Below are 12,531 nucleotides of genomic sequence, written 5' to 3'. Positions count from 1 at the left end.
CTTTCCTGCCTTCTCCCCATACCCCCTGACTCCACTATCTTTAAGAGTTCTATCTAGCTCTCTCTTGAAACCATTCACCTGTCTTCTCCCCATAACCCATGTCACTCGTACTAATCAAGAATCCATCTCGGCCTTAAAAATATCCATTGACTTGGCCTCCACAGCCTTCTGTGGCAAAGAATTCCACTGATTCACCACCCTCTGACTAAATAGATTCCTCCTCATCTCCTTCCTAAAGGAATATCCTTTAATACTGAGGCCATGATCTCTGGTCCTAGACTCCCCCACTGGTGGAAACATCCTCTCCACACCCACTCTATCCAAGCCTTTCACTATTCGGTACGTTTCAATGAGGTCTCCCCTCATTGTGACCGTGTTGGTTTCTTCGCGTGCTCTAATTTCCTCGCACATCCTAAAGAGGTATTGGTCGGTTTATTAGCTGCTGTATGTTGGCCTGGTAGATGGTGGGTGGGGGAATTAGAAATAAATTGATGGCAGGGGGTGAAAGCTCATTTTCCAGGGAAATAAAAGGGGGGTGGATGGGATTGCAATAAAAGGTGGCACACATCTGAAAGGCTGATTGTCCTCCATCGATGTCACATGGAAATGCGATGGTATGAAATTGTCTGAAAGAGCATTGTACATTCATTGTGCACATATGGCCCGGTGATTCTATGTAACATCAAATTCTCTGCAAGTCTGCAAAGGGTCCCGACCTGAAATGTCACCTATCCATGTTCTCCAGAGATGCTGCCTGACCCGTTGAGTCAGTCCAGCACTGTGTATCTTCTCAAGTTAACAACACTAACCGCTACACCTTCATGCTGCATATTGAACAACTTGTGTCAAATGGTACCATGTCTTATACTTAACTGTAGACATGATACAAATATATCCATGGATAAATTAACATATAAAGAATATTTTGCCTTAGCCTCTTAATACACCTCAGGCATCCTGATGAGGTGGTGCTGGAAGGATCATCACTAAATCTGAAACAGGAACACTAGATGCCATCATTAATGTTTCATGATCAGACCCTAAACTTCAACAGAACTTCTACAGAGAGAAACCAATTTATCTTTAGACCAACCTGTTTTCTCTCTTTCTAAAACAATCTTGTTTTCTCTCTTTCAATAGACAATAGGTGCAGGAGGAGGCCATTCGGCCCTTCGAGCCAGCATCGCCATTCAATGTGATCATGGCTGATCATTCTCAATCAGTACCCCGTTCCTGCACTCTCCCCATACCCCCTGACTACGCTATCCTTAAGAGCTCTATCTAGCTCTCTCTTGAATGCATGATAATGTCTTGGACCTGAAATATTGATTGTCCTCTTTCTTTAGCGGGTCAGATGCTACCTGACCTGCTGAGTGTTCCCAGTATTTTCTGGTTTAATTCAGATTTCCAGCATTAGTGTGTTCTTTATCTTTCTGCTAGATAATATAAAATGCCCTTTGCATTGAGGAGCTTATTTCAAAATCACCGTGTAACCAAATAACAGCCTCCACTGCCAGCTCCACACTACTAGAACAGTATGGATTATAAAATTAGTTGTCTCCATAACATCTTGTTTATAACCCAGTTAGTTTCTTTCATTAAAATTTTAATCCAGAATTATGTGATTTAAGCCTCTTTTTTAATTTTGGTCATTGTTTTTAATTATTCATGCTAAAATCAAAAACATTCTCCAGCTCGTTCATCAGTTGATTGGTGGAAGATATTTATCTACAATCCGTGTAACTGGAAGTGATCATGTGATGAGGCACTTCATGCTTATTGTTGTAATATTTAACTGTGTAACGGAAGAGAAAGGTTGATTGATATTACCCATTAAGTGTATTCCCCATTGCTCTAAATTAGTCGAAACAGGTTAGTATTTCTCCGTACACAGCTACTAGGCTGCTATTCCTCTTTCTAGTCTTATGTTGCTGCTTACGGTGCTTTTAAATTATATTCACGAAGTAATGAATTGCAAAGTCTACAGTCCTTTTTTTGCACAAGCAGTGTTTTAAGGTAAATGCAGTTCACCTGTAGCTAGAGCCTACAATGTTATAAAGGATATTAGTCTAGGATTTTCTATCCCTTGTAACCACTGGAAAATTGAATCCTGGCTTGTTTTCAGTTCTGTACACTTGGAAAATAAATTAGTCCAAATCTTGCTGTGGGAAGGGATCTTTCAATGTGCGGCAGACTTTTATTCTCTCACCTTCCATGCTCTAAATAGTTGTAAATGCAAGTCAATAAAGGTGAATCTGACACCCTGATATTTAGGAGGATTACCAATCCATCTCTTGAACCAATCTGATTGAAGGTTTGGGGCAAAACAAGATAAAGAATGAGGGAAATAGAGATTGTATGAATTAGGGTTAAATTAGAATTTGTTACTTGCAGGAAGAGATATAACAGTTTAAATTGTTTCCTCTTTAGGCTGGAAGGGATTCGCACTGATCTGTATAAGGCCCAACTTTCTATAACAGTGCAAATACGACCCTTCCTTAAAAATAGATTGAAGGTGTTGGAGTGCATTATTGTGTGTGACAAATGGTGACCGATACAAAGGGCAACTCATAACAACTCTCCATTCATGATGTATCTCTTCTTTATTGCAACTTGACCTATGCTTTAATAACAACGTACATGTACAATCCCATATATTTCCACAAGACTTGTTCAGAACCTGAGAGTTCAATGATGTATTGAAGATTGCTTGCTTCTCCTTGTCTTTTGATGCATTGTTGTCAATGTTATCATTGGCATGAAGGCCAACTTGTCATTGGTTGTGTTATCGCAGAGCTAGTTTGGATGGACAATTGATATGTGTTGTGTTCATTTTGCAGAGATTTGAGCAACAACAGTATCAGTATCCTCAGTAATTCCAGCTTCAACAACATGTCGCACCTCTCAACACTGTGAGTATCAGCACTAACCTCCCAACGCTCATAACATTAGTTCATCACCAATTTGTATATTCTGCTGTTAATGACACCGGGTTATGTATGTGTGTGTTTATTGATAATGCCCTTGTGCATTAATTTTGCAAACACTATGCAAATTACCATTATTATTAGAATGTATTTTGGTCCTGATGTCGGTGGTTTGTTTATGTTAATAGCATTAAAGTGTGACTTTTAGTATAAATACCATTCCTCCTGTTATTAAGGGATGAATATGCTTTAATTGATGCTGATGACAGAATGGGTTATGGCTAATAATTGTGGGTGAATGCACTAAGCTGAATAGGTTGCGATGTCTGAGACGTAAAAAAACGTCTTAAAATGATTTTTTTTCTAGGACTAAGTGGAACACAGATACAAAATCAATACACTTTTATTTCTGGGATTCAGATTCTGCATCTAACTCAAACGGACTGAGGTGGTTTGGAGGTTTCTCCGACTAACTATAAAATGAACTTGCTTCTGCGAGGCTTGATGGCAGACCAGGCATGCATGCCTCTTCTGACAGCCAGCAAGACTGAATTTGTAATTGTGACAAAAAGTGAAATCGGGGGGTTTCAAATCCCAAGTACTACCACCAAGAAAAATTACATCCCAGAATAAACTGTGTAACATTTATTCTTCTTGGAATCTCGTCACTGCCTTCTTCTTAGATCTGCCACTCCTTCCCCTTCTCCTCTTCATCCCTATCCTTCCCCATACCATCCTCTGCCTCCCTCTCATCTTGACACCCCACACCACCATACTCTGTTGCATCAGTAGCCCATAATCATCCTTATTTTTTTTCTTCTCGCAGGATCTTGAGCTACAACCGGCTGAGGTGCATTCCAGTCCATGCTTTTGATGGTCTGAAATCTTTAAGATTGTTGTAAGTATAGATCAAGGTGTTAATTTAAAGAAGCTTTGCGTCATTGATTATTGGGTGGCAACTAACCTTGTGAATCTCTGGGGTTATTGTTGAATGAACTCACATCTCAATACCCATTCTCTGATCTCAAACTTCCCGTTTTCTCTCTCTCTCTCTCCTCCGCCTGACCCCTTTCCAGCTCCCTTCATGTCATTTTCCAGTTGTAAAACCTGCAGTACCTTTGAATAATTTTGCTTTTGGCTGCAATGGCATTGGCAAGTGTTTCCTCAATGTCAACCATCTGGTCCAGACCAGGTTGGAATTGTTAAGTTCCCTTTTCCAAATAATATTTGCAAGCCCATCAATTAAAGAATTGGATTCTGATACTGTTTGAATTCTACAACATTGGTATCACCTATTTTCCTACTTGCTAGGGTACTGGAGCAATAGAGAACAATGGAGAGAGACACAAAATGCTGGAGTAACTCAGGGGGTCAGGCTGCATCCCTGGAGAGAAGGAGAATTTGTTTTGTGATGAACTGCATGGCTGTAACATTACTTGTGAGGATGTCAAGATTAAAAGTATTTTGTCAATAGGAAACAAAAAGCTTTTCACTGTACTTCAGTACACATGACAATAATAATAAACTAAAGTAAATAATGTTGGCACATGCTCCACACATAGTGAAATCCTGCAGGAGTGCCTGAGGGTACAGACTCAATATGTGACATGGTTTCCTGTCAAGTTCATTTTGGTCTGCCCAGCAAAAGCAAAGGGTTAAGATCAGGTAAAACATTTGTTAATAACATTTCATAAAACATTGGGGGAATATTCTATTGTGGCTGTCACAGCACTCTTAATTACTTACTCCCTTCCTTAAAATATGTCCGAATCACAAGCAAGGTTAGCAATCGTTATCTATCTCTGTTGAGAAAATGTTGATGAACCAACTTCTTGAACTTGGGGTGAAGGTATGCCATGATGTTTGTATTTAGAGAGTTGCAGAATTAATTGGCGATGATGTGGAACTGGCAGGAATGGTGAACTGTTTCTAAATCAGGATGGTGTGCATTGTGGAAAGGCACTTGTAGCTGCACTGGTGCTCTCTGCTGCTGCATGCGTCCTTCTTGACCTTAGAGGCCATAGTTTTGGAAGGTGCAGTTAAAGAAGATATCAGCAACGTCTCAAACTGCTATTGCTATCCTGTAAGTGGTGTGCATGTCGAGATATGCGGCATGGTTAGGTTTATGCACAACATTACAGTTCTCCAGGGTTGAATGTCTGTATTCTCATGTGAAAAACAACCATTTGGACTTGATAGCTCAGCATGACTGCAGGAGAAATGGTAGGGTTTGCTGATTGGAATGAGAACCGTTTGCCACATTTACTTCCTGAGGGCATCCAACCAAAGTCTGTCAGCTCTGCAGCACTGAACAAGAGGCATAATCTTAAACTAGTGCTGCATTGTTCAAGTGTGACAGCAGGAAGCATTTATTTTCTATAGGTAACATTAGAATCTCTGCAGGACTTCCTCCCAGGACAAAACCATTGAATCCAGGTCAATTGAACAGCACAAAACTGAGATTGATGGGCTTTGGTTAGGGGAAGGATATAAGGGGATATTGAATCTAAGTAGTTAAATAATTTGGAGTAAAGCTCAATGGTGGAATGGACAAATGTAACTGAATGGCCTGTTGCTTTAGTGGCATCGTGCATACTGGGTAAAACCCCTGTCCCACTTAGGTGATTGTTTAGGCGACTACAGGTGACTAGGCTGTCGCCACACGGTTGCCGGGGTGTCGCCTGTACGGTCGTGAGTCGTCTCCAAAGAGTCATCGCGTTTTTCTGGTCGACACTGGATTTTGAAATGTTTAAAAACTTTCGGCGACTGTTGGTTTGACGCCAATGATCGTAGCTTGACGTCTCCTGACGTAGGCCCTGCCGTAGGTTGTCACCAGATTGTCACCAGGTGACGTACGTTGTCGCCGGTGCTGACTTCAGTGAATTCCATTGGCGACTACCTACGTCAACCGGCGTCAAAACTGGAGACGAAAATGATTTGAATTGTCTACAGTTGTCTTCAGTTGGTGCCGACAGGGTCGTAGCTTGTCGCGGGTAGTCGTGGGTTGACTTCGGTTGTCGTAGGTTGCTGCCTGCGTGGTCATAGGTTGTCGTAGGTGCGGTCGTAGGTGGACGTCCTAAGTCGCGACGACTATATCGCCGGTTGTCGGTAGCTTGCTGTAGCTGACGTCGACTAGGTGGTAGGTTGTTGTAGCTTGTCGTAGACATTGTCGTAGGGGGGGTTTTTCGGCGAACTGCTACGACTATTGCCCCTAACTCACCGCGATTGGTGCACGAAACAGCGTATGGCACGTTGCATCCTTCAAGTTATGCTGTGTATGATAAACTGTGGTCCGTACATTTTCCCGTGAGTGAAACACTTGTGGCCTAGGCATTATTTAGTCAGTATATGATACATTGTAAACTGTCCATTATCCTGCAGGTGATGCTGAATCCAACATGATAGCTTACCCTGTGTAATCCTGTTAGGTAAAAACAATACAATTTCACCCTACATTTTCTTTTAAATCCATCTGCCATTCTGCCAACCGGGATCAATTGTCCACTTCCATATAGTGGAGTTGCATTGATATATTAAATTGTTTAAGAAAATAACTTAAATTGTTCACGTGTACAACATTGATGTATTTTTCATTTTTGTTTTAAAACAGGACTTTACATGGTAATGATATCTCCACCATTCCCAATGGAGCATTCAGTGGTCTCACGTCACTCTCTCACCTGTAAGTAAATGAAGCATCATTTCCCACACCTGGAAAAATGTCCTTAAACATCTGAATTACAAGCAGAAAGTGGTGTAAATGTTCTGCAGGTCAAGTAGTTCATGTAGAGAGCAAATAGATAACATTTCAGGTCAAATTATTTTAAATCTCTTGTGTTCTTGATAGATGTTAAACTGACTTTAGTTTCCCAAAGGGTCATGCCTTGGGAATTCTAAGGATTTTGTTTGTCAGTCATGCTCCAGTCTCAGAAGAAGGTTTGTGAATCTTGATTTAAAGTGAATGTCCATCCTTTCAAAGCTGACCAAATGCTGAAGCATAGAAAAATAAGTGCAGGAGGAGGCCATTCTGCCCTTCGAGCCAGTGCCACCATCCAATATGATCATGGCTGATCATCTAAAATCAGTACCCCGTTCCTGCTTTTTCCCCATATCCCTTGATTCCTTTAGCACTAAGAGCTAAATCTAACTCTCTCTTGAAAACATCCAGTGAATTGGCCTCCACTGCCTTCTGTGGCGGAAAATTCCAAAGATTCACAACTCTCTGGGTGAAAACGTTTTTCCTCATCTCAGTCCTAAATGGCCTACCCCTTATTCTTAAACTGTCAACCCTGGTTCTGGACTGCCCCAACATCGGGAACATTTTTCCTGCATTTAGCCTGTCCAATCCTTTAAGAAGCCCAGTCGATCCATTCTTTCATCATATGTCAGTCTCGCCATCGCGGGAGCCTGGACCCTTCTAAATGGAATTTCGGCAGCTTTCCATATTGTAAACCTTCTACAGCAACATCAGCTACTGAAAATACGTCATTGATTCTGAATTTAATTTCAGCAATTTTTTGATTTGCAAAGCCATGTTATCTTTGGAGTACAACAAATTCTATTTTTAACCTTCATACACGACATTTTGCTGCAATATAGTTGCGCAGGCAGTGTGGTGTTTCTACTTGCTAAAGTGCATGCCCTCCCAGTGTAACTCCCAGTGAATGCCTTTTACATCTCTTGCTTCTCTTGCTTCATTTGATGATGGTGGATTGACCAGTCAGTAGATTAATAATGGACACAAGGAACTGCAGATGCTGGTTTACAGGAAAAGAACACACACGTTGCTGGAGCAACTCAGCAAGTCAGGCAGCACATCTGGAGAATACGGATAGGTGATGTTTTGGGTTGAGAATGTTGGCGGACTTTCTACCATCCAGCTGTATTTGGAGATATTTCCCACCACTTTTCTTTATTAAATTGTATTCAATTTGAATATTTTCTCAGCTTTACACTGGACAGCGATTAAGTGAAATGTTAGGAAATCTTAACAGTTACGTATTTATGTATGTTTACTTCCACACATACTGTGGTAGTCAGGAGGCAGGGGTTGATGCACACAATTACTTGGTAGACACAAAATGCTGGAGTAACTCAGCGGGACAGGCAGCATCTCTGGAGAGAAGGAATGGGTGACGTTTCGGGTCAAGACCCTTCTTCAGTCTGAAGAAGGGACTCGACCTGAAACGTCGCCCATTCCTTCAGTCTGAAGAAGGGTCTTGGCCTGAAACGTCACCCATTCCTTCTCCCCAGAGATGCTGCCTGTCTCGCTATGTTACTCCAGCATTTTGTGTCTGCCTTCATATGAAACCAACATCTGCAGTTCTTTCCTGCACACAATTACTTGGTCAGTTTTGCAACCACTGCTGTTGTTTTATACTCAGGTGATTTTAAGTCACCACCATCCACATTTCAGTACAATTCTTGTATTCTACAGTGAGGTTCACTTGTTATTCATTTTCTCAATTCTTAATTTGTTCACATCTTTGGCCAATGTCTCCATAGCTGCAGAATGTTTTTTTTCAACCAGTCCTATCTCAAACTCACTGACTCTGCCTTCAGTATTAATTGGAGCCGTGGCACAGTAAACAATGTGATTCGTCAATGACATTCTTGTGTACAAATGTCCAGGAAAGGGACCATTTAATAGTATTGTTTTGAAGAGTCTGCACCAAGTTACAGGGGGCTGCATTTGATAACTTGCATTTGCAATTTGAGTTCAGAAACTATAACACTCGTATGCATTTTGCGTCTGTTATGAATCAGTGGAACCACTCTCAGCTCTGAGCTGGATGGCTGCAGGTTCAAGAATCACTTCGGAGTCTTGAGTACAAAATTCATGTTGAGACCGAAGGTGCAGTATTGAAATGGAAGAAATGCTGCTTCTTCAGCTGCTCACTGAACCAATGCTTGTCTACCTTCGCAAGTAAATGTTAAAGATTAGACACGAATACCGTTAAAGGTAAAGTTCATCCTTGGTCAGTGCCATTGAATTTCTGAGGAATCGTTGGTGCAATTTATCTTTAAACAGACTACAGCCATGAGCAGACATTCATGGATCTAGTCAAGGATACATCTTAATATATATTAACATAGAACAATGCAGCTCAGGCACAGCCCTTTAATGTCAATGCTGAACATCTTGTCAAGTTAAACTAATCTCCTCTGTCTGCAGGTGATCCATCTTGCTCCATTCCCTGCATATCCATGTGCCTATCAAAAAGCCTCTTAAATACCACTATCGTAACTGCCTCCACCACTACCTTTGGCAGTACGTCCAATCACCCACCACTTTCTGTGTAAAAAAAAAACCTTTAACCATCTATATACTAAAACTCTCGTTTGTTTGTTTGTTCCTGAACTACAGCCAAAACGGTACACTATAGCGCGACAATTTTAGGCCCACCTTGCTCACCGTCGTCCCTTTGGTGCTAATGGAAGAAGTTTCATTGAAATCGGTGTTATATTTTAAAAGTTATTCACATTTTAAAGTTTAAATCTATCTCCTAGGGAGGGGGGTGGAGGGAGGGAGGGGGGATGGTGTGGGGGGGGGGGAGGGGTTGGGGAGGGGAGGGGGTTGAGGAGGGGGGAGGGGGGGAGGAGAGGGTGCTGCACCAATGCAGGAGAGGTTTGGGCCCAACGGGTCCACTTGGTCTAGTCTCCGTTAAACTTTGATCCTCTCACCTTAAAGCTGTGCCCTCTTGCATTTGATATTTCCACCTGGGGGAAAAAGGTTCTGACTGTCTACATTATCTCTGCTTCTCCACATTTTATATACTTATACACTTACACTTACCTTCACCAACTTGGAATAAGACGAGTGGGTAGATTGTAATGCAAAGCGGAGTGATTTTTTAATTAGCATGCAAAACTAATTCAAAACTAATCAAAAGTTCCTTTCAAGCCGATTGCAAGTACAAGTAAACCATTGCCAACAGCTGCTTAGATGGCCAGGTTAGAAACAAGATTAAGGAATGACGTGCTGTGCAAAATTAATGTATTCATAAGGGATTATTGCACTAATGTGTTTCATTGGAGGCTGAACAGTTGTTGTTAAGAGGATTTATAACACATGCCCTGCATTATCATTTGCTTATTAAACAAGAGTCTCTGCTGAGCCAGTTCTGATAAAAACGTGCATAGATTATAGCACCATTTGTAATGAAGAACACATATCATACATTTTATAACTTATATCATACATTTTATGAAATGAGGGAGCATCCTTTGTTTTGCACCAAGGTCAGAATGAGTTAATTAAAAACCTTTTAATTCTCTTTCATTCTCCAAATACAATGATAAAAAACACTTTCAGTGTTTTGTGACTTTTATGGCTGGTCTTTTTGTTTCTTTAATTCACAAATGGTTTCAAAGATCCCATAACCAGTGATTGAATGGAACATTGATTTTGCATATCATCCTTTCAGTTTTGTTAAGCTCAGACCTAAGATGCAAGCTTTTATTCCTCCGGTGTTTCAATCTTCCACCAGGTGGCGCCAGCAATGGCTGCCTCGCCAACAGTCTGTCTGTCCTTTCCTTCTTTCTGTTTTAATAGTAAGTGTTAAATGTGTGTTTTTAGTGTTCTTTAGCTTGTTTTATGGGGGGGGGGGGCAGGGCCGTCTTAACGCAAGGGCCTGATGGGCACTTGCCCGGGGGCCCACGAGCATAGGGGCCCCATGCTGATCTGTGTATGTTAAGTGACTTGCAATAAATAAATACTACTTTAAAAATGTAGGTTCAATAAGTGCTTTTTTCGCAACATTTTCGGTCACTAAGTGCTTCTCACAGCGATCCGTAAGTGCTTTTCGCAACAATGTAGCACCCTAAGTCCATCGCTAAGTGCTTTTCGGTAAGTGCTTTTCGCCGGCACGACAGGGGGGGGCTGGTAGGGAAAGGGGGGTGGGGAAGAGTAACGGTAGGGGCCCCAGTACACTGCTTTGCCCGGGGGCCCATAATGCTGTAAAAACGGCCCTGGGTGGGGGGGGTCAGGCGAAACTTTTTCTAATCTCTTACCTCGACGGAGATGTTATTTTTTTCCCGTATCATATCTCCGTCCACACTGCGGCCTAACATTGAGGAGTTGGTGGCCTTTGTTTGGGACCAATTTTGAGAGCTGCGCTGCGGTTGCCTGCGGACTTTAACATTGTGGAGCCCACGATCCCTTAGCCAGGGATCGATCTCAGAGCTCCACCATGGGTGCTTACAGACTTAACATCACGGAGTCCGGGTCTTTGTTCAGAGACCAATTTCAGGAACTCCAAGCCGCGGGAGTTTCGATTGCCCCAACGCGGGGATCTCAATCGCCCCAACGCGGGAGTTTCGATTTCCCCAACGTGTAGGCTTTTACCGCCCCAACACGGGAGCTTCGACCGCCGGCTGTGGGAGTTTCGACCGCCCTGACAGATGGTTCGACTGCCCCGATTGCAGGAGAATAAAGAGGAAGAAGTTTGGACTTTATTGCCTTACATCACAGTGAGGAATGTGGGGAATCCGCTGTGGTGGATGTTTAGATTTGGAGATACAGATACAGCGGTGAAACAGGCCCTTCGGCCCACCGGGTCCGTGCCGCCCTGCGATCCCAGCACATTAACACTATCCTACACCCACTAGGGACAATTTTTACATTTGCCCAGCCAATTAACCTACAAACCTGTACGTCTTTGGAGTGTGGAAGGAAACCGAAGATCTCGGAGAAAACCCACGCAGGTCACGGGGAGAACGTACATACTCCGTACAGACGGCGCCCGTAGCCAGGATCGAACCTGAGTCTCCGGCGCTGCATTCGCTGTAAGGCAGTAACTCTACCGCTGCGCCACCGTGCCGCCCGTTAACTTTAACTTTGTTAACTTTTATGTAGTTGTGTGTCTTGTTGATTTTTTTTCGTATGGCTGTATGGTAATTTGTATATCACTGCACCTTAATTGGTACACGTGACAATAAAAGACCTTTGAAACATTTGAAACCTTTGAATAGAAAATCAGGTAGAATAAATACTTGGAAGGAAATGGTAGACATGGTGATTATGATGAGTTGGAGGTTGGAGGTCGGGAGTAATTGTGTGGCATTGCTTATCGATATCTGGTTCAACCTGCCATTTTACCTCTTCTGTGTTGCACCATTCAAAGAATACCTCCATATTAAATCATTCTTTGGGAGTTCTGGTTGTCGACCTGACACATAAGGTAACTGCATGGTTTGTTTTCTGAAGGTTATTTCAACATTCCACCACAAAACTCCCCAAGGCACGTCACAGGAATGTTTGACAAAGGTGGACAGAAGTAGATATTGAGGCACATAATCAAATGTTAGGCTGAAGAGGGGGGTTGACTGGAGGAAGGAGCAGTGGAGAATTCTATGGATTGAATTCCAGAGTTTAGGACCCTGGCTACTTCCAAAGGTGGACGACCTAGAATGACGGATACTGTGGAAGGAGTGTGGGCATTGGAATAGGCTGGGTGGGATGTGAAAATGAGGACTGTGTTGGATTAGTCAAGTGGAACAAAGATATGGTGAGGGTTTCAGCAGCAGATGGACTGAGGCAATGCAGAGGCCTATACACCAAGACGGAAACTTGATGTCAAAGTGATAGGGCAGATATAGAGTT

General features: G+C 42.4%; 1 protein-coding gene across 5 annotated transcripts in view; it reads left to right on the top strand.

The window, feature by feature from the left end:
- Nucleotides 1-12,531, top strand: part of LOC144600260 (slit homolog 3 protein-like) — a 595,019-nt gene that overhangs the window by 531,955 nt on the left and 50,533 nt on the right. For all 5 annotated transcript variants that reach the window (XM_078411831.1, XM_078411833.1, XM_078411834.1 and 2 more), the window contains 3 exons: nucleotides 2,841-2,912; nucleotides 3,754-3,825; nucleotides 6,538-6,609. In XM_078411831.1, coding sequence (XP_078267957.1) covers nucleotides 2,841-2,912; nucleotides 3,754-3,825; nucleotides 6,538-6,609 — 216 coding nt within the window. The remainder of the gene's footprint in view (nucleotides 1-2,840; nucleotides 2,913-3,753; nucleotides 3,826-6,537; nucleotides 6,610-12,531) is intronic.

Source organism: Rhinoraja longicauda, chromosome 14, assembly GCF_053455715.1.
Source record: "Rhinoraja longicauda isolate Sanriku21f chromosome 14, sRhiLon1.1, whole genome shotgun sequence".
NCBI lineage: Eukaryota > Metazoa > Chordata > Chondrichthyes > Rajiformes > Arhynchobatidae > Rhinoraja > Rhinoraja longicauda.
The sequence above is the reverse complement of the archived record's forward strand: the minus strand, read 5'-3'. Positions and strand labels throughout refer to the sequence as shown.